Raw genomic sequence first — 19,773 nt, 5'->3', positions numbered from 1 at the left:
CTTACACTACTACTACTTCGTCAACCACCAACAGGTCAATGGAAAAGATTTGCGCTTCTTCTGCAAGCAGTTGAACTTTCCTTCCCTCCACCCTGGCCCATTGGACCAGCGCCGCCTCCGCCGCGTGCTGCGCACCGCCTGGCGCGCCGCGCGCCGTCACGCGCGGGAGGCGCGGTGAGATGAAGCTCAGGTGCGGAGACTGAGGGACCGCACTGTTGTCCGCACGGATGGGCGCACGAGAAGAACCTTTTGATAATTAACCATTCTGATTAAAATGGCCAAAAATACGTCTCTCTATTTTCGAATTGTCGAGGGCAGGAGTCTCCCAGCCAAAGACGTGTAAGTTACATTTCACCGGGGTTTTCATCGTTTCTTTGTATTAACGTTGATAGATCAAATAGCAGTTCATTAAGGTTGTGTAAGACTGACCCTTTGGAGAAAGTATATTTTTAATCGCAGCGGGAATTGGCATTGAATTGTCGGGATGGCATTGAATTGTCGGGATGTACGTAATATTTACGTACATATGCTACTAGGATATAAAGACCTAAATCCAAATCTCAGGGGGGAGCATGTATTTGATGTATGGATGAGTTGGCTGCTACTCTTATGATCGCGTTCTTTCACGCATGCTAACACGTCCTTCCCGACATCCCAGGTCCGGGACCAGTGATCCCTACTGCATCGTAAAAGTTGACAATGAAGTGGTGGCGAGGTGAGTGGTGTCCGGCGGTTGATCACTTCAACACTGCGCGTGTTAGCAATTGTGCCACACAATTAATCTTAATTATGGGAACGGCGATTAGAACAAATAGTATTACTAAACAATGATATCGCCTGCTGATTATAGGCTATCAACGTCTGGCTTTAGGTAGCAGGTGTTAGGTCTGTATGTCTCTGTCCCCCCACTGGTCTCCCTAAGGCAGGGTTCCCTGCATGGAGTCGTGCCGTGGTTCGTTCCCAGAAGGTAATAATGCCTAGTGCACAGAAAACCTGATACTTGACTGGCCTTTAAGACAACCTTGGGTAACCATGGAGAGGATGCATTAATTATGGCAGGGAGTCCCCGTTATGGGGAGAAAGATGGGAGTCAAGGCTGGCGATTTATAGATCACTTCCCAGCCGGTATAGTCACCATGTCCCAAAGACTATATAAAAAGTGCATTTTCGGACACCGTGAATGTTATTTTTAGGCATTTGTATGCACCACAAACAATGCCCCGGGGTGGTTGTTATGCTAGTCGTTGGTGCCTCGCCGGCTTCTTGATTGTGCTATGCAGCCGGTCGGAGCATGATCCTGGTGGACATCTCACCAAGAAGCATGTTAACTGCATTCATTATTGGTTTGTTACATGTCTAAATAAAATGCCAACGTTTCTGTTGTTCAACTGAAGACAGATGCTCCTCACACTACTCTGTGCCCATGAATTGAATCAGATGCACAACAGTCTTTATATAGCCTAGGTCTATGTATGAACAGTCGATTAACATCTAATATGCATGATATCAGTTTGGGACGCTGGCAATCTTTACACAGAATAATGTTCCCTAATCCAACCAATTGCTGTCTTTCCTCCACAGGATCAGAACATTAAAAAAAATAAAATGGGGATGAATTGGAATGCAGAGAGGAAGAAATTAGTGTAAACTATCAATGCAAAATATAGATAAAAAGAAAATACGTAGTGTGCAGCGGAATGTTTTTAGTTACTCCTATTTAAATTTGAAGTGTGAGGAACTCTCAGTAGAAAAGCATGATGGCAACATATAATGTAATATTCTATTTTAGGACGGCCACGATCTGGAAGAACCTGAATCCGTTCTGGGGGGAGGAGTACACGCTCCACCTGCCCATGGGGTTCCACTCGCTGTCCTTCTACGTCATGGACGAAGACACCATCGGGTAACGTCCTGAGTACCTCCTGCTCCTGAGTGACGGCGCCTAACGAGTGATAATGGGGGTGTTAGTTAGGACAGGGTTTGGCTCACGTGGTCCGGCGGGTAAGTTATTTACCCTTGATGGATACCCCAAGGTTAAAGCACTTTGTACAGTCTGATAGATAGAGAAAACCAAACATATATCAACAAACATTTCCATTTGAGTTGATAGAATAGGGGTTCTTTAACTCTATTTTATTTAATTAACGTTAAGCCTAATTCTTCAGTTGTTATTCTCACTCTGTCCAATGCAAGGATTCATTTTGGCCGATCTCTAATGTACCTTATCTTTCGCTTCAGCCATGATGACGTCATCGGGAAGATATCTCTCAGCAAAGAGGCCATCGGTTCCCAAGCCAAAGGTAATTGTGGACCGGCTCCATGGGTCTGTGTGTACAAGGCAAGCCACATGACCCTGCCGCCCGAGCTCAGAGGTCAAAACAGATTGATTCCCATGACTGAGATGAATTAAGTCTCTGTGATTGAGTAGGACAGATTTTTTTTTTCTTTAAAGCTGACCTTCTGGGAAAGTTACTGAATAATCTGTCACACATCCAATACCTATTTATTTATTTTCTCAGGCTCATGCTCATTTCTGATTTCCTTGTGGCTAAAAAGGTTCTTGTCTGCAGGAACTAATTTTCACAGTCGTGTAGCTATTGATCCTCCCCCTTCTGGCCACCATTGTACACTGTATTGTATTGTATTGTATTGTATTGTATTGTATTGTATTGTATTGTATTGTATTGTATTGTATTGTATTGTGTTGTATTGTATTGTACTATAGCACTTAACTGTGTAGCAACTGCAGTAGCTGCTATCATGGCTGTAACACAGGGAATTGGTTAGCCTAGCGATTGTTGTACTTGCACTTGGTTCTATGAACATCCTTTCTGTACCGACAGCGATATATTGATGCACTTCTTATGACAAATGTACTTGTTGTAAGTCGCTTTGGATAAAAGCGTCTGCTAAATGCCCTAAATGTAAATGTAAATGTATTGAAATGTATTTTGAATCTATGTAAATTAATGCATTTTCGAATGACCATGTTTTCTGGCTGCATTGCTTGCCAATCCATGATTATGTGATGTTATGGATCATAGTCATAAAGGGGAGAAAGCAGGACCAGCTGTCTTTTTCCATGCATAGAGTCTACATGCTTCATGCCATCCATGCAAAATATGCAGTTTATCCTAAATTAACTGCCCTGTTTCTGCCATGTGCCATGGTAGCTATGTGTGTTTGAAATGGGTGGCCTTCGGTTTTAGACACATTTATAGTCAAAGGATTCCAACTTTCCCACCATTTCCATAAATTCCCTTCACTTGTGATGTATGTTAGAGCGTCTGCATGTGTTGTGATGTGTCCCAGGGCTGGACAGCTGGGTAAACCTGACCAGAGTGAACCCAGATGAGGAGGTCCAGGGGGAGATCCACCTGGGTCTGGAGCTGCACAGAGACACAGAGAAGGTCTGCCTGCGCTGTCACGTCATCGAGGCCAGGTAAGACTCTGGCTGTCGGTCCTGTGGCTCTTCAGGTAAACAAGTCAATTCAGTTATGAATACGTACTCAATAGTTATTGTGGATGTTGCATAGTGTAGGCCAACCTTTGGACTGTGTCAAATAAATAACATCTGTTTTCATCAATGAATGGTTTGGTTAAATGTTTATAGTGATAATGTTAATCTCTTTTACACATTTCATACATTTAACTTGGCATTTAAAGTGTGATGACCGAGGAGATGTACACACACATATCGCTAAGGTCACATTATCCATACATTAGTGATGCGTTTTGCTAGAAAGATGCATATCTTCATGTATGAGATGAAGTGCTTTCCCTTTTTCAGATATTTAGACATACACATTTAGCTTAGAGGGATTATATGCATGCACATGAGCAGGTACGGTATGGCCTGTTGTTTAAGGATGCACTTTTGAATTTTGGTTTGAACCAACACCCTTTAGGTGGGATGATTGAGCTAACTAAACGATCATCCCACTCGTGGTGAGCCATACATCCAGCAATGCAGCCATTCAGCCAGCCAGCCAGCCAGCCAGCCAGCCAGCCAGCCAGCCAGCCTGCGGCCGGGCTGCTCACACTGGGGAAGAGTCTGCTTGGTGTTTATCTCCGCTCTCACTTTGTCACCGTCATCCTGCCCTCCTCCTCCTCCTCCTCCTCCTCCTCCTCCTCCTCCTCCTCCTCACTCAGTGCTCTCTGTTAGCCCCTGAGTCATGTGACCACAGGCCTCTCCACTCAGAGCTCCATCTGGGAGCCCCCTGCTGGCCCCGCCCCACCCATTGGGTTGGCTGGGTGCTAGCGACGCCAACGACGTCAGCCATGGCTTGGCTCTCTGTGTGGGGCTATGATTACATTTAACTATTTTTAAGAAATGTGGTGTGGTGAGTGTTTTCAGTTACACCCCCCACCACCACCACCATCCCCATCCCCACCACGTCTCATACTCCTTCACTGCTTTTGGCTCATCAGAGTTGGTGATATTGAAGTAGTGTTGAGTGTTCCTATCCTTTTCCCATCATGCACCAGGGACTTGGCTCCCAGAGACATCTCAGGAACCTCGGACCCGTTCGCCAGAGTCATCGTCAACCACCATAGCGCAGACACCTCGGTGAGCGCTACATGGCAGCTCGGTTGGAAACCATGCCGACGGAATCGACAGCGCTTGTTTCAAATTTAGTGTTCTCTCCCTCCCTCCTTTTTGTTCTCCCTTTTCCTAATCTCTCTTTGTCTCTGTCTCATCCCTTCTCTGCATTTCTCTCTCTCTATCTCTCTCAATATATATATATATATATATATACACAGTATATCTATTTTTTTTTTGCATTAATAAATATTCATATGAATGTTGTCTGTTTGGGGAGCATGGAGGTCTTTATGAATTGATTTTACATGCCTTGACTTCTCAAGATTATCAAGAAGACTCGTTTTCCACATTGGGGAGAAAACCTGGAGCTGGATTTGGAGCTGGAAGAGCTGAGCGACGAGGCCATGGTCACGCTGGAGGTCTGGGATTGGGACATGGTGGGCAAGAATGACTTCCTGGGAAAGGTGACCAGCATCCTGATGATAATCCATACATGGGTTGTCATGCCCTGTCCGGTCTTCCTTCATAGATTGCTCTAGACTGATGGGTCTTGGTCTTTCCTGTTTGCGTTTATCATCACACAGGTTGAAATCCCCTTCGCTTGCTTGCACAAGACACCTCTACTGCAGGGCTGGTTCCGTTTGCTCCCTCTGGGAAACAATGAAGATGATGTAGGGTAAGGATTATGGATATGTTTGTCAGTGCAGTATGTTGACGCTGCATGTGTATGTGTGTGTGCGCCAGACTTTATCAAGAGTGATTTGGCTATGTTGTTTGAAAAACTCATACATAAGAAAATCCTGACCAGCTGAAAATCTCAAAGAAAACTGAGATTGGTCTGGTAGGGAACGAGAAACGCTGTACTCTTAATCCATACAACGGGCAGAAATGTAATCCTTTAGGGCAATAGAGCCTGTCATTGTATGTCCTCTAAAAGAGGTTGTATTTGCCAGGGCTCAGATTATATCATATCATTCTGTAAAGGATCCCTTGTTTCTATACCTTTCTCTTGATCCGGGCCGTTTGCTGTTGTGAGTGAGAGCTGGAGAGTGGAGCGTTTGTTGTGTTGGATAACGGGAAGCCTAGTTTAGTGTTATCTTGAACATTAGGGGGACCGAGGGATGAGATTGAAATGACAATAGGGAAATATCCGACAACATCGAGGTATCAGAGAGAAATTTCTCCTTGAGCAGGGCTAGGTTGGACACAGTAACAAACGGACCGTGATCAAGCTAAACAAGTTATTAATTAATAATAATGAAAAACACAAAAAGGTTAGAGGACGTACATAGACGGGAGTTAATTGGCCAAAAATATTACATTGCAGCCGTTTCACTGATTACGTCTGCATAGTTCTCGCTCAATACTGGACCAATCTCAAAAATCGTTGTCCACATTAGTCCCACATTGGACCCAAAACGGTCGTAAAATAGGCTCCAGGTCGAAGATCCCAAAGCTTTCTTTTAACTGGAGACTTGCACTGAAAGCACAGTGGAAACATAGCCACCATTATGCATTTCTAAACATGCCTATTCCTGTCAATATCCTGGTTATTGATCTTATTGTAAAACGAAAGTCTCAGCATGTCTACTGGCATGCAGGTGGGCTCCAAAGGATCACCCACAGACACACAGTATCAGGGTTTTTCCCGATGAGCAGCTGATGCAGCTCTGATCTTTCTTACCATCTATTCACCATTAACCTAAAAAATTGTGATTTGTGTCTCGCCCTTAAGGTCCAAGGTATTCAAGAGCTCCGATTTTATTCTGGACAATAAAATCAGTGTTTATTTTTTTTAATGACCATTAGGACCGCTACTCATTTCCATAAAAAAAAAAATCCACATCCGTTAACAGCACAATGCATGCATTTTCAGTTTATGGGAAGCCCACAGGCCATTTCAGTGTTGTGTTGTAACTCCACTGAACTGTTATGGTTAACTGTAGTGGGGAATATGTGTGCTTTTTCAGATCACAAAGGCTGGTTTGCATGTTAATATATGCACCTTTTACTGCTTCCTGAAAACAAAAAAGATGAGAAATTATGCAGATGTTGGAATGCTCAGAATTGTTTAGGACAATCGGGTTTCATAACCTCTCATAACTTCAAGGTTCAACATGTAAAATAATACTTGAAACCTAAAACTAGGCTTTCTCTTTCAGCTCATCAGTGTCGGGTGCTGATAGACCGCAGTCTAACTTGTAGAACAACATGTCTTCTGTGGTTACCTAACTTCTCTCTTTCTGCGTGTTAATCCTGCGTGCTCTCCCATTCTTCTTCCCCCATAAGTCTCCCATGATTCATCACAAAACAAAGTATATCACAGCACATGACTAAGGCCGGGCTCTCAGTTACCAAAGATCATTAACTGTCATTTTACAAAAAGGTGTTCCTATTCCTATTGGGTTGCTGTTATTCAAATCAAGCCAATCACAGACCACCTACTCCCTCACTAGGCTAAAGATATGGTGGGGTCGTGTGATACTTGGGTAAGATGGGCCCCTGACCTATTGGTCTGAGGGGGATCTGTCGCTAGGCTGTGAGACGAGGGAGGGGCCGCTTGGTGCTGATACCAACCCCTCAGCTGCTCCGAGGATCAATGGCCCTAAGAACAAAAGGTGGTTAGAGACAGAGGGAGCAGGGAGGAGGATGAGAACAGGATGAAGGGGAATGCACATACAATGTTTGATCGACTCCTCCACAGTGGTGGGGGGATAGAGACAGAGGGTTGGCAGGAAGGGGGATTAATAACAGGATGAAGTTGAAACATATTTATCAACTAAAACTTGGGGTCAGAGCGAGGGATCAGGCAGAGAGGGGCGTGAGAGCAGGGAAAAAGGTGTCATCAACTTACAGTGGGGGTCAGCCACAGGGCAGGGAGAGGGAAAACAGCATGAGGCGAAACCCTATCTAGCTGTTTAAAGATTAATACATTCCTCACCAGTAGCCATATTGATGGTCCTGTAAAGAAGCTTAAACATTAACCTGACCAGGTGCTTCACCAGCTGGAGCTCAGATCTTCTCTAGATAGGACACTGCTATGGGGGATAACCTAGGGTCATGCGATGGGAATCACAGCCTTGAGTCCCATATGTGGAAGTTGTGTTATTGATTAAAACGGGGACATCTGATGTAGTATGTAAGTCAAATAACAGACCCTGCATATCTGCTGATGACGGAAGTTGTATCATTACTTCCACGCCACTCTTTACCACAGTGAGCTGGCATTCACTAGGACTTTATTTAAAAGGCCATTCTGTGACAGCTCCCTCATTACTTCTGCAACCTTTTTAGACCCCATAGGCTGTTCACAGTCTAATGGCACTTGCAGACTAGGGTAAAATGATTGCATTGTTTTAACAGCCCCTAAGGTCAGGAAAGTTTGCCAAGAAAGCCACCCAGTTTTCAGGCTGATTTAAGTCAATCACCAAAGCTGTGATTGACAGTAGGCTGGACAATGTAGCACTACTGCCTTGTAGTTCTTGCTTCTATGGCAGATGCAATTATTTCATGTGTAAAATAATGTGCTGATGTTGTTGAGTTAATTCTTTCTTCTCATTGCTTCTATGCTGCTGCTGTTGTGGCCAGATATAAAAAATAAATGGACCCGGTTAAATAATACAATTCTGTCACCAGATTTCTTAAGAAATGTGCTTGAAAATCTATTCCATGTCTTTACTTGAGTTTGGCATTGAGTAAACCTGTGGAATTACTTAAAATGATCTCACAATAAATTCACAAAAAACACTTTCATTCCACTAGTCCTTGGTGCATAAACACCAGCTGCCGAAGACACATTTAGTGACTGATTCACATATGTCTCACCTTCTGTGTGTGTATTTGTGTGTGTGTGGGTGTGTGATCTTGTGCATGTTTGTGTGTGTCTCCCTGTCTCCCTGCACAGTGGTAAATTGGGGGCGCTGCGTCTGAAGGTGCGCTTGGTAGAAGATCGCATCCTCCCTTCCATGTACTACCAGCCCCTCATGGACCTGCTGGTGGAGTCGGTCATCTCTCCCACAGAGGTCCGCCTCACCTTCACCCCGTCTCCATCTCCATCCGGCCTCTTATTTACTCTGTCATCCAAGCATCACACCTCCAGTTTCCTCTCTCTCTGACTCTATCGCTCTGTCTCCCTGTCTCTCTGACTCTCTGTCTCTCTGTCTCTGTCTCTCTGACTGTCTGTCTCTCTGACTCTCTGTCTCTCTCTCTCTCTCTCTCTCTCTCTCTCTCTCTCTCTCTCTTACCCTCACTCTCTCTCTCTCTCTCTCTCTCTCTCTCTCTCTCTCTCTCTCTCTCTCTCTCTCTCTCTCTCACCCTCACCCTCTCCCTCTCCCTCTCCCTCTTTCTCTCTCTCCCTCTCTCTCCCTCTCCCTCTCTCTCTCTGACTCTCTCTCTCTCTCTCTCTCTCTCTCTCTCTCTCTCTCTCTCTCTCTCTCTCTCTCTCTCTCTCTCTCTTACCCTCACTCTCTCTCTCTCTCTCTCTCTCTCTCTCTCTCTCTCTCTCTCTCTCACCCTCACCCTCTCCCTCTCCCTCTCCCTCTTTCTCTCTCTCTCTCTCTCTCTCTCTCTCTCTCTCTCTCTCTCTCTCTCTCTCACCCTCTTTGCTCTTTCTCTTTCTCTCTCTCTCTCTCTCTCTCTCTCTCTCTCTCTCTCTCTCTCTCTCTCTCTCTCTCTCTCTCTCTCTTCCCCTCACCCTCTCCCTGCCTCCCAGGTGGAGGAGAGCAGCCCCCTGACCATGCTGGAGGAGGTGACCACGGTGGAGAGCCGGCAGGATATTGCCATGACGCTGGTGAAGATCTACCTGGGCCAGGGTCTGGTGGTTCCCTTCCTGGACTACCTCAACACCCGCGAGGTCTATCACACCTGTAAGACCCGGCCAATCAGGACAGAGCCACTAGCCATCACTTGCATGACTTAATGTGATTTGGTTATGACTGATGAATTGAACGAGATGTACCACCGACTGCTACATGAAGTGGACGTCAAGTCCCTGTAGCACCCCGCCTCCAAACATTAACCTTCACACAATGCAGAGAACAATGGCCCTGTAAAGTGAGATCTAAGTTGGTCCGCATGAATCAGGGCTGGCTTGCGTCAGTGTGGGGGCGACCCATCTGTTTGTGTGCTCTTGTTGCTCGCAATCCAAAGGCCCTCCTAACAGTTCTCCATAATTCACTCTTAGTTGCCGTCGGGGTCTCTCGATGCCTTAACCTTGGTGTGTGTGTGTGGGCGCCCCTGCCCAACAGCGCTATATTTACCAGCCCCGTGGCCAATCGTGCCCTTTCTCCACAGTAATTGCGTAAGTTTGTAAGTAGCCATTATTCCTGTTTTCGTTGTGGCCTGAACCCGTCCAGCAGCATGGCTGTGGAGTTAACACTTGCGCTACACCCGTCTCTGGGATTTCTCCGTGCTCTTTAAGATAATGAGCACAGTTACCCAAGTTTCCATAGCAACGGCACATGATCTAAAGCGTAGCGGTTTGATCATAAGATCAGAATAGCTGGTGGGAGGACCTCAGATGAGGGGGGGGGGGGGGGATGCAACAATAACATAATGCCATATATATATATTTTTCCAATACTTCTGAACGATCAGGAAACAAAACCACAGTTCTCCTTCTGTATTCTAGTGTATTCTCTGACTGTGTTGGTTCCAGCACTCCCCTCCATGGAGAAAGATCAATACCTCCACCTTGAAGGCTTTGGGTAGCCTGGCAGCAGAGAGCTGCCTTATTGGGGGTCAGCCTGACCGCCGACGAGACACGAAGATCCCAGACCCCCCACAGCACTACGCCCCAGGGGACAGGCCGTCTGATGTGGAGAGAAAAATAAATACATTTCTCCTTGTTTTTCCATTTCCCTCGACGACAGCGGATCCCAACACCCTTTTTCGATCCAACTCGCTCGCCTCCAAAGCTATGGAGCAGTTCATGAAGGTATCCCTGCTTACCTTGTTTAAGGGGATGGAGGTTTAGCCTCTGAACTGTAGTCCAGTGTATCGATATAAGTATGCGTTGTATACATTATTTTGTGTCGACAGGCTGTTGGCATGCTCTATCTGCACGAGGTGCTGAAGCCCATCATCAACCGAGTCTTCGATGACAAGAAGTATGTTGAGTTGGACCCGTGTAAGATCGAACAGAACCGCTCCAGGTACGGCACTGTGATGACAACCGCTTGATACACATCAAACTCCCAGGATGGTTGATTTTCTTTCTTAAATGCATTACCGTGCATTTACCCAAACGTGTGATGATGTGCAACTCACTTATCTGTATCTAGTCATTTATTCACTTTCAACCAAATATTTAATGCAAGGTAACTATGTGCTTGAAATCGAACTGAAACAGTTGAACAAGAACGGTTTCCTAAGCTGAACCGTAGGGTCTGCTGTGATCAGTAATATACACTCTTGGCTCGACACTCGACCAATGGGATTCCTTTAAGTCACGGGTCCCAGCGTGACATCCTCACACGAGTGGGGGAGGCCAGCGGCTGGAGGGGGACTCCTCAGTGTGCCGGCCCCCCGCAGGAACGCATCGATGTGAGCAATTGGAAAAAGGAATGTAAGGCGGAGGGGAGGCGGTTGCTTGGCAACTGGCATTCCCCCATCTCCCACCAACCCCCATTCACCCCTCCCCCCCCCTGAGATGCCTGTCTATGACACAGAGGGAAATCTCTGGATACATTATTTTACTACCCTGGCATGTGTCTTGGCAGCACTAGTGTCCACGGGTTCACATCTCTGAGTGCATTCCAACACAAACCACCTGTCAAGACCAATGTAATGACACAGCAGACCTCATCAACGAGTCCTCAACAATGTACCAACAGATCCTGGTAGCACCGCAGGTCCTGAACGATTCAGTGGTTTGATGGCTCCGTCTCTTGTGTCCCGCCCCCCTCTCCCCCTCCCCGTCTTCCTGCGTTGTGGCTCCGCCCTCTGGAGGCGGATCTCCTTCAAAGGGGCGGTGTCGGAGGCGGAGGTGCGGGACAGCAGCGTGGAGATGCTGCAGGCCTACCTGACCAGCATCCTGCAGTCCATCGTGGCCTCCGTGGACCAGTGCCCCCCGGTCATGAGGGTTGTCTTCAAACAGCTGCACAAGAGGGTGGAGGAGCAGTTTGTCCAGCCGGAGAACGAGGTGAGTGGGACCCTGGAGGCCGATTCAATGAGGAAAGAGATGACCTTGCATAAAGGCAAAGTGCTGAAGCATGTTCTTAAACCATGGCCATATGGTCTATATGATCACCAAATGGATCTTTACATACTAAACCTCCTGTATCCCTTATCTACCATTTATAAACCTATAAAAAACATATACACAATTATATACATTATATAGACAAGGTTATACAAACTTGGCCCGATCTCCATCCTGCTCTTATTTTGTCATTGAATCATAACACCCCCAGTGTCCTCTCTCTCTGTCTCTCTCTCTCTTTCTCTCTTTCTCTCTCTCTCTCTGTCTGTCTGTCTGTCCGTCTCTCCCTCTCTCTCTCTCTCTCTCTCTCTCTGTCTCTTTCTCTCTCTCTCTCTCTGTCTCTTTCTCTCTCTTTCTCTCTCCCTGTCTTTGCCCCGATCTCCCACCGATGAATCCCATGGTCTCCACAGGACGTGAAGTACCTGGCCATCAGTGGGTTCTTCTTCCTGCGTTTCTTCGCACCTGCCATCCTCACTCCCAAGCTCTTCCACCTGAGGGACCAGCATGCAGACACACGCACCAGCCGGACCCTGCTGCTGCTGGCCAAGGTACACACACAAACACACACATGCACGCATACAAGCGCGCCCATAACCACTCACGCACACGCACACACATGCATGCAGGCATACAAACATACACATTACTACAAACGCACATGCACGTCTATCTTATCTAGCCAGATAAAGTGCTCCATTTTCAGGTGAAAACAGGATCTAGCAATTAGCCTTTTTAGCAATCGCCAGAAACTCACACATACACACACACACACACACACACACACACACACACACACACACACACACACACACACACACACACACACACACACACACACACACACACACACACACACACACACACACACACACATTATAACAAGCATTACAGAAGTACAACTTGATTATGTCTAAAACATGAATAATATCCAAATATGTGAATTTGCATTTGTAGAAATATTTGTTCCCATCTCTCCCGACTGTGTGAGTCTCCGGATGAGGCATCGTTAACACCATGGAGAGTGTCAAACACTGCTAGAGCTGAGCAGCTTCCGCTGTTGATTAAGCTGTCTATGATCAGGGTTATTGTCATACAGTGGTAGACTTGAATGCTCCAATGAAGTTACTTATCAAACATTTTAAGATCCTCTGACAAGGGAATGATTCATTCATCTTTATTTACATTAACCTGATGTGTAGGCACAGATATCGATGAAAGAAGAACGCCAGTATCTGCATCATTTGAACATGACTTATGACCTATTGTTCTCCTCTTATAAGGAGAATCAATGAGGTAATGGTGTCACTATGACATGTTATGGATATTCAGGTATCGGATCCAATCTCCTCAACGGACTTATTTTCATAAAGTCTTCCTGATACAAACCAGCTTTGACTCTGCTGGCCACAGCTCTCTGTGTTTTCTGAGGGCCCCTCTCAAGTAAGAAACGTTGACTGAAATGCATCAAATTTATGTCAGCTTAAATCAAGGACACCTTCTTTCGGTAAAATACTTTCGCTACCTCATCCCCGGGCTGTGTGGCCAGCTGAGTCAAAGCTGGTTTGTATCAGGAAGACGTTATGAAAATAAGTCGGTTGAGGAGATTGGATCCGATACCTGAATATCAATAACATTCCAGGCTATGAGGAAGCTAAAGTATTTTATCTTCATCCTTCAAAAGAAAAAAGTTAAACACTGCAGCTTCCTCATAGCTGGGCTGTCCCTGGTGTCCTCCAACACCGGCACCTTGACAAGGAACGAAAGAAAGAAAGAAAGAAAGAAAGAAAGAAAGAAAGAAAGAAAGAAAGAAAGAAAGAAAGAAAGAAAGAAAGAAAGAAAGAAAGAAAGAAAGAAAGAAAGAAAGAAAGAAAGAAAGAAAGAAAGAAAGAAAGAAAGAAAGAAAGAAAGAAAGAAAGAAAGAAAGAAAGAAAGAAAGAAAGAAAGAGAGAAAGAGAGAAGGAGGCCCTCTTGTTTCCCCGTGGGCTGCTGCTCGCCGCTCGCTGATTGATGTGATGCGGTGTCCCTGGTTCTGAAGTCCCGTTGCCATGCGTCCTCCACGGAGATGGGGAGAGGGCTATTTATACCCCCAGTGTGCGGCGGCGGGGGGCGGTGGTGGGGGGGGGCGTCCAGTCCACGGTTCAAAGAGATGCATCAGAGAGAGGGGACTTCCTCCTGGCCCTAGACAGGTGGGGGCCGGACAAAGCCCCACAGCAGGCCTGACCCGCGGGGTGGTGTGGGGGTTGGGGTAGGGGGGCGCCGTCTGATCTTGAGGGCCCACCTGCAGTGCTCGGGGGACAAAAGGTTCACACAGCATTACAGCATCATTCAGCTGTCAGTTAGCAACATGTCAGGCGCTCATTCCCCCCTTATACCCCTTGAGGGGACGTTCCCCCTCGCAGACTGAAACATTTAGACACTTAGACAGTTTAGTGAGATTTAGTGAGCACTTTGATGTGAGAAAACAAATGGATTGTTAGCACTACCACTTATACAAAGCAAACGACTAACCTTGTATCTTATTATAATGGCTGTTTGCTTAAATTGTTTAAGATGTTCAACCTTGAAAACGTGTTATCAATAACTCTTAATACTCTTTTAACTCCCAGTCCCTCTGGATCAGACTGGTTTGTATGTCTCTGTTCTGGCGTTGGTAACATGGATCAGACTGGTTTAACCTGGATCAGACTGGTTTGTGTGTCTGTGTTCTGGCGTCGGTCACCTGGATCAGATGGGTTTGTGTGTCTGTGTTCTGACCAGGCTCTGCAGAGCGTGGGCATACTGGGTCAGACTGGTTTAACCTGGATCAGACTGGTTTGTGTCTCTGTGTCCCACCAGGCCCTGCAGAGCGTGGGTAACCTGGGCCTGCAGCTGGGTCACGGCAAGGAGCAGTGGATGGCGCCGCTCCACCCCATCATCCTCTGCAGCGTGGCGTCCGTCAAGGACTTCCTGGACAAGCTGATCGACATCGACCACGACGGCGGTAAGAACGACCCCTCAGCAGGGTGAATAAGAAAGGAGAGCAGGTGTAGGTGTACCGGCGGCCCACCCTTGATGCTAATCTGCCACCTGCCAGGTGCTGCACGACGCCCGGGTAACCAGGAACAATACACCGCTGGTGAAATATTCATAACAGGCCGGAGGCGTAAGAAGCACACTCATAAGACAGGAGCAGACGCGGCCGACCGACCGCAGACCTGAGTAGCGTCGCCAAACCAAAACACACGCCAACAAACGCAACGGCCATCAGCACCCATACACCGCCATCTTGCTCCTCTGCTTCCTGTGTGATGGAGTGTGTGGCTGGGATAGTCCAGGCCATCTGTCCTTTGTTACTCTGTGCACCCCATCCCCTCACCCACTTTAAAGGCTAGTTTGACATTTAGTGCTCTTCAGATGGATTTGTGTCGCTGGCTTCTGTCTCTTTGAAGGTGTGTCTGATGTTATGATGGGAGAAAGAAAGGTTAAGGCTAAGTTAAGCAAGCGAGGTGCTAAAAACAAGGAAATGTGTTGATGCCATTGTGCATATTGCCTCTGTTGTTGTTTGATTGGTGTACAGAAGTTCAGCTATTGCTCCACCTTGTGTTTACTTTAATACATTTTGATTAGTTTCACTGTTTGTTTTTCTTCCTTCTCTTTCACTGCCTTTGGCCGAACTCCATCAGTCCCTCTTGAGAGCTTCTCAGACACTCTCACGTGCACACTCATGGTTCACGTTCACACTCATGTCTCAAGTGAGCGCTTATGGGCCTCTCTGTACACTCCAGTGTCCCGGTTCTCTAATAATCCAGAAGGCAGAAAGAACATCATGCAGACGTCATTGAATCACAGTGTGCAGTTTGTGTGCTGGTGCTCGTGGTGTTTTACCCACATCACAATACCTATTGTGGGTAAATAAATGAAATATTTAGTATTGCGTCAAGTAAACCAAAGGTGGCCCAATAAATGGCAAGAATTCTACACTTAGAACAACGGTGGAAGCAAGGTTCATGCTACACTCCACCGAGGGTACTTTTCTGGGCTCAACACAGGACCGAGGGTGGTAAAGTTGAAATCCAGTTTATTGTAGCGGGGGCAGTTAATGGCCATGACAAGGTTGCTCCACTGCCTTGCCGGAGATCTCTCCCCCGCGTGTGTGCGGTGATGGCCGGTTTAACCCGTGCTCTCTTATTACCCAATGTCTAATAAGGTGTGCAGCCCCACCCAGTCCCAGAGTCCAATCAGACTCAGCATGGTGCGGCTGCTTCAACCAGCCATCCTCCACACACACTCCCACACCGGTACACACTGCCATGGTTGCAATTGTGAAAGTTCCCAAGCACACATAGAATAAAGTTAACCCATGAAACAGTGGGCTTTACCATCCCTCTTCCCCCCCCCCCCCCCCCCCCCCCCCTTCCTCCCCTCTCCGTCCCCCAGTCTCCGAGGGGCCCCTGAGGGCAAGGTTCCTGCCCTCGGTCACCGTGAAGGAGGGGTACCTGCACAAGCACAAGGCTGAGGGCCCGCAGCTCTTGTCCCGCTTCGCCTTCAAGAAGCGCTATTTCTGGCTTACCAGCGAGACCCTGGCCTACGCCAAGACGCCCGACTGGCAGGTAGGAGCACGCAGAGGCGCCAGATGATCTGGGGCTGCTCTACTGCTGCTGTACCGCAGTGTTGACTCTCTTAAACCGATGTGAATGTTTAAATTGGATTTTAAACATCAATGTTTTTTGTTGATAATGTCTATTGCGACTTTATAATTTTTGATTAATTGAAGTTTTACTTTAGCTTTTAGGATTCGACTTTGACTTTCATCTATATAAAACGATACTTATGACCCCCCCCCTACATTCGAACAACGTGGGTAGTGTCCTGGGGAAAGGCTTTGTGGACGTAGTGTATCGGTGACAATGCTCTCTTCCTCCCTGGTACCTGCTACGAAATCAACCCATCACTGTCCCACTGAAATCACACGAGTGATGGGGATTCGCTGTGAGCAGAGGATTCCGTTTCTGTCAAAGGTTCAGAGGTCACCTCCTCTGAAGGGTCCTTTGGCTGGTTCTAATCGGCCCGTCGGTTCTCCCGTCTCCTGGAGGATGATTAGATCAGAACCCATCACCCCGTGGTGACCAACCCTGTAATGATCCCCTGTCTCTTTCACAAGACACAGATAGAGAGAGAGAGAGAGAGAGAGAGAGAGAGAGAGAGAGAGAGAGAGAGAGAGAGAGAGAGAGAGAGAGAGAGAGAGAGAGAGAGAGAGAGAGAGAGAGAGAGAGAGAGAGAGAGAGAGAGAGAGGGAGGGAGGGAGGGAGGGAGGGAGGGAGGGAGAGAGAGAGAGAGAGAGAGAGAGAGAGAGGGGGGGGGGGGGACAAAGAGAGAGTGAGGGAGAGTTGAGAGGGCGAGAGAGAGAGAGAGAGAGAGAGAGAGAGAGAGAGAGAGAGAGAGAGAGAGAGAGGGAGAGAGAGAGAGAGAGAGAGAGAGAGAGAGAGAGAGAGAGAGAGAGAGAGAGAGAGAGAGAGGGGTGGGGGGGGACAAAGAGAGAGTGAGGGAGAGTTGAGAGGGAGAGAGAGAGGGGGAGAGTGGGACAGAGATACAAAAGAGGGAGAACCCAGCAAAAAGGCTTTCAGCCTCGTCCCGCTTTGTGTGACTGGAATAAAGGCCTGGGTTAATTGGGGGCTAGAGATATTCATGCTAACAATGTAAACCAGATTGGAGACAATATTCCAACCCTCCTCCTCCGCCGCCATCCACCCCCTCATCCAGTGATGCAAGCTCCCCATTTGAGGTGGCTGATTTACACTTGAAAGTATCCCTGTATCCACGCTACAGCCGCTTCTCCAACCGGCTCTCTGCCAAACTGTTGATCATTCTGCATCACTTTACTGTAATGGTAGAAAGGATGCACCAGGTTGACTTTCGTTCCTGGTCCAACCGCGACCCTTTTAGATCCACTCTGGCGTGAAACAGCGGCAGCAGCAACCGAGGCCGCCGGCATTAATTGGCGGAGCTGTTTGTGTCTGAACCGTTGCAGGTGCGCTCCTCCATCCCTATTCAGCGTGTGTGTGCAGTGGAGAGGGTGGATGAGAACGCCTTTCAGCAGCAGCACGTGATGCAGGTCATCACCCAGGACAACGACGCACAGCTGCACACTATGTACATCCAGTGCAAGGTAACTGTCACATTGTCTACATCCAGTGCCGATACCTGTCACACCGTGTGCATCCAGTGTAGATACCCAGGTAAGATAAGATACGGTAAGGTAACACTAAGGGGATAGAATACAATGAGAGGTTACTTTTTGGTCATTGACTTGCTCTGTACTTTAATTCATGAAAAGTGTGAGGCTCTTATCTCACTTTAAGATTGAAAACAAATTTGGTATTTCATTGGAAAGGGTCATTGTCAACCATCTAGGTTTGTGTTTATGGCAGCCCTGGCCATGACTGTTCTGAATCCATACCTTAACCTAAAAGAAAAGGGGAGAGTATAAGCAAGATTAAATTTTATGGAGCATGTGCTCACAGGAACGCCACAGCATATTCTTGCTGCCTTAAAGGAACGACACCACATATTCTTCCTTCCATAACAGGAACACCACAGCATATTCTTCCGGCTTTAAAGGACCAGCACAGCATATTTTTTCTGCCTTAAGGCTCTTTCTTATGGCTATTTCTACCATGATTTTATCATAAACATAGCAGGAACCTGTTAACTCGTACCCGTGACACCCAAACATGGGCCCCAGCACCCCAGTATGTGTTTGGCTCTGGATTTATATAGGGATGTTGGAGACTGGATGTATCTTTCCCTTGCGCCTCATAAGAGAGGAAACGACTTTAAAGAAGATACTGAGAGAAGGGAGAAGGTCCTGATCCAAACACACACAGACCTGCGTAGTACGGTGGTCTCCCATCACACTGTGTGTCTTGTGTATGTTTTTTTGTGTGTGTGTGTGTGTGTGTGGCGCACATGCACCAGCTTATACATACACGTGTGTGTGTGTGTGTGTGTGTGTGTGTGTATGTGTGTGTGTGTGTGTGTGTGTGTGTGTGTGTGTGTGTGTGTGTGTGTGTGTGTGTGTGTGTGTGTGTGTGTGTGTGTGTGTGTGCGTGTAGAATGTGAACGACCTGAACCAGTGGCTGTCGGCGATCCGGAAAGCCAGCATCTACAACGAGCGCATGCTGCCCTCTTTCCACCCTGGGGCGCATCGCAGTGGCAAGTGGAGCTGCTGCCTGCAGGCGGAGCGCGGGGGTGAGAGTCCCGGATGCCCCCCCCGCTGAGGGCTGCATCAGATAGAGCTTCTGCTCGTACAGCTATTCTAACCTTGGCTTGATCAGCTGTGGCTGCTTGTGTGTTCATCTGTTTACCGTCGGACTATTTACCTGTTTAGATGCTTTTATCGCGCAAAGTGGGGAGAAATATATGACATCAGAGGTGTAACCTCAAACCAAACAAGTATCTCACCAGTATCAAACTAGTATCACTCTGTATCACCCTGGACCCAGTATCACCCTGTTCGAGCTAGTCTCTGCCCCTGTTCGGAGACTAGCTCTGGTTTGATATTGGTACTGGTTTTCCCTGGTTTGATACTGGTGGGATACTGGTACAAACGTATCAACAAACAAACTCAACATAAAGCGTCATGTTATGAGCGGGCAGCAGTGTTCAACTGCTGTGTGTGTGTGTGTGTATGTTGTGTGTGTGTGCCCAGCTCTAGGATGCAGCAGAAGCCACTCGGCTGTGACCCTGGGGGACTGGAGCGACCCCCTGGACCCCGACGTGGAGACCCAGACCATCTACAAGCAGCTCCACCAAGGCAGGGACAAACTCGGGTATTAAGTGGGGCCGACTCTTGAGAGACGCCATTGTTGTGCTCACTGCCACAAGGTCCTGTTGCATGTCGATCCTCGGACTTGTGAACCACATTAATGCCCTTGAAGGTTTTCAGGTTGTTTCGATGAGTTCCCCGCTCAGGAGGTCACTTTGGGTTATCCTACGTTTTCTGCAGGAAAAAGTATTTGGACCCGGCAGCCGGCGATACGGAGGAGGA

General features: G+C 47.4%; 1 protein-coding gene across 1 annotated transcript; it reads left to right on the top strand.

Annotated features, from left to right (window-relative positions):
- Positions 1-179: 179 nt before the first annotated feature.
- On the top strand, positions 180-19,771 carry LOC130384886 (rasGAP-activating-like protein 1; the record flags this gene model as incomplete). The annotated part of the gene is made up of 20 exons (XM_056593283.1): positions 180-339; positions 659-715; positions 1,790-1,903; positions 2,239-2,300; positions 3,313-3,442; positions 4,489-4,570; positions 4,870-5,010; positions 5,131-5,222; positions 8,451-8,568; positions 9,258-9,411; positions 10,417-10,481; positions 10,586-10,698; positions 11,495-11,687; positions 12,158-12,295; positions 14,583-14,727; positions 16,164-16,336; positions 17,755-17,892; positions 18,839-18,974; positions 19,435-19,555; positions 19,732-19,771. Coding segments are annotated over exons 1-20 (2,277 nt in total), but the record flags the coding sequence as incomplete, so codon positions are not given.
- Positions 19,772-19,773: the final 2 nt, after the last annotated feature.

Source organism: Gadus chalcogrammus, chromosome 6, assembly GCF_026213295.1.
Source record: "Gadus chalcogrammus isolate NIFS_2021 chromosome 6, NIFS_Gcha_1.0, whole genome shotgun sequence".
NCBI lineage: Eukaryota > Metazoa > Chordata > Actinopteri > Gadiformes > Gadidae > Gadus > Gadus chalcogrammus.
This window is presented reverse-complemented; position numbering and strand designations above follow the sequence as displayed.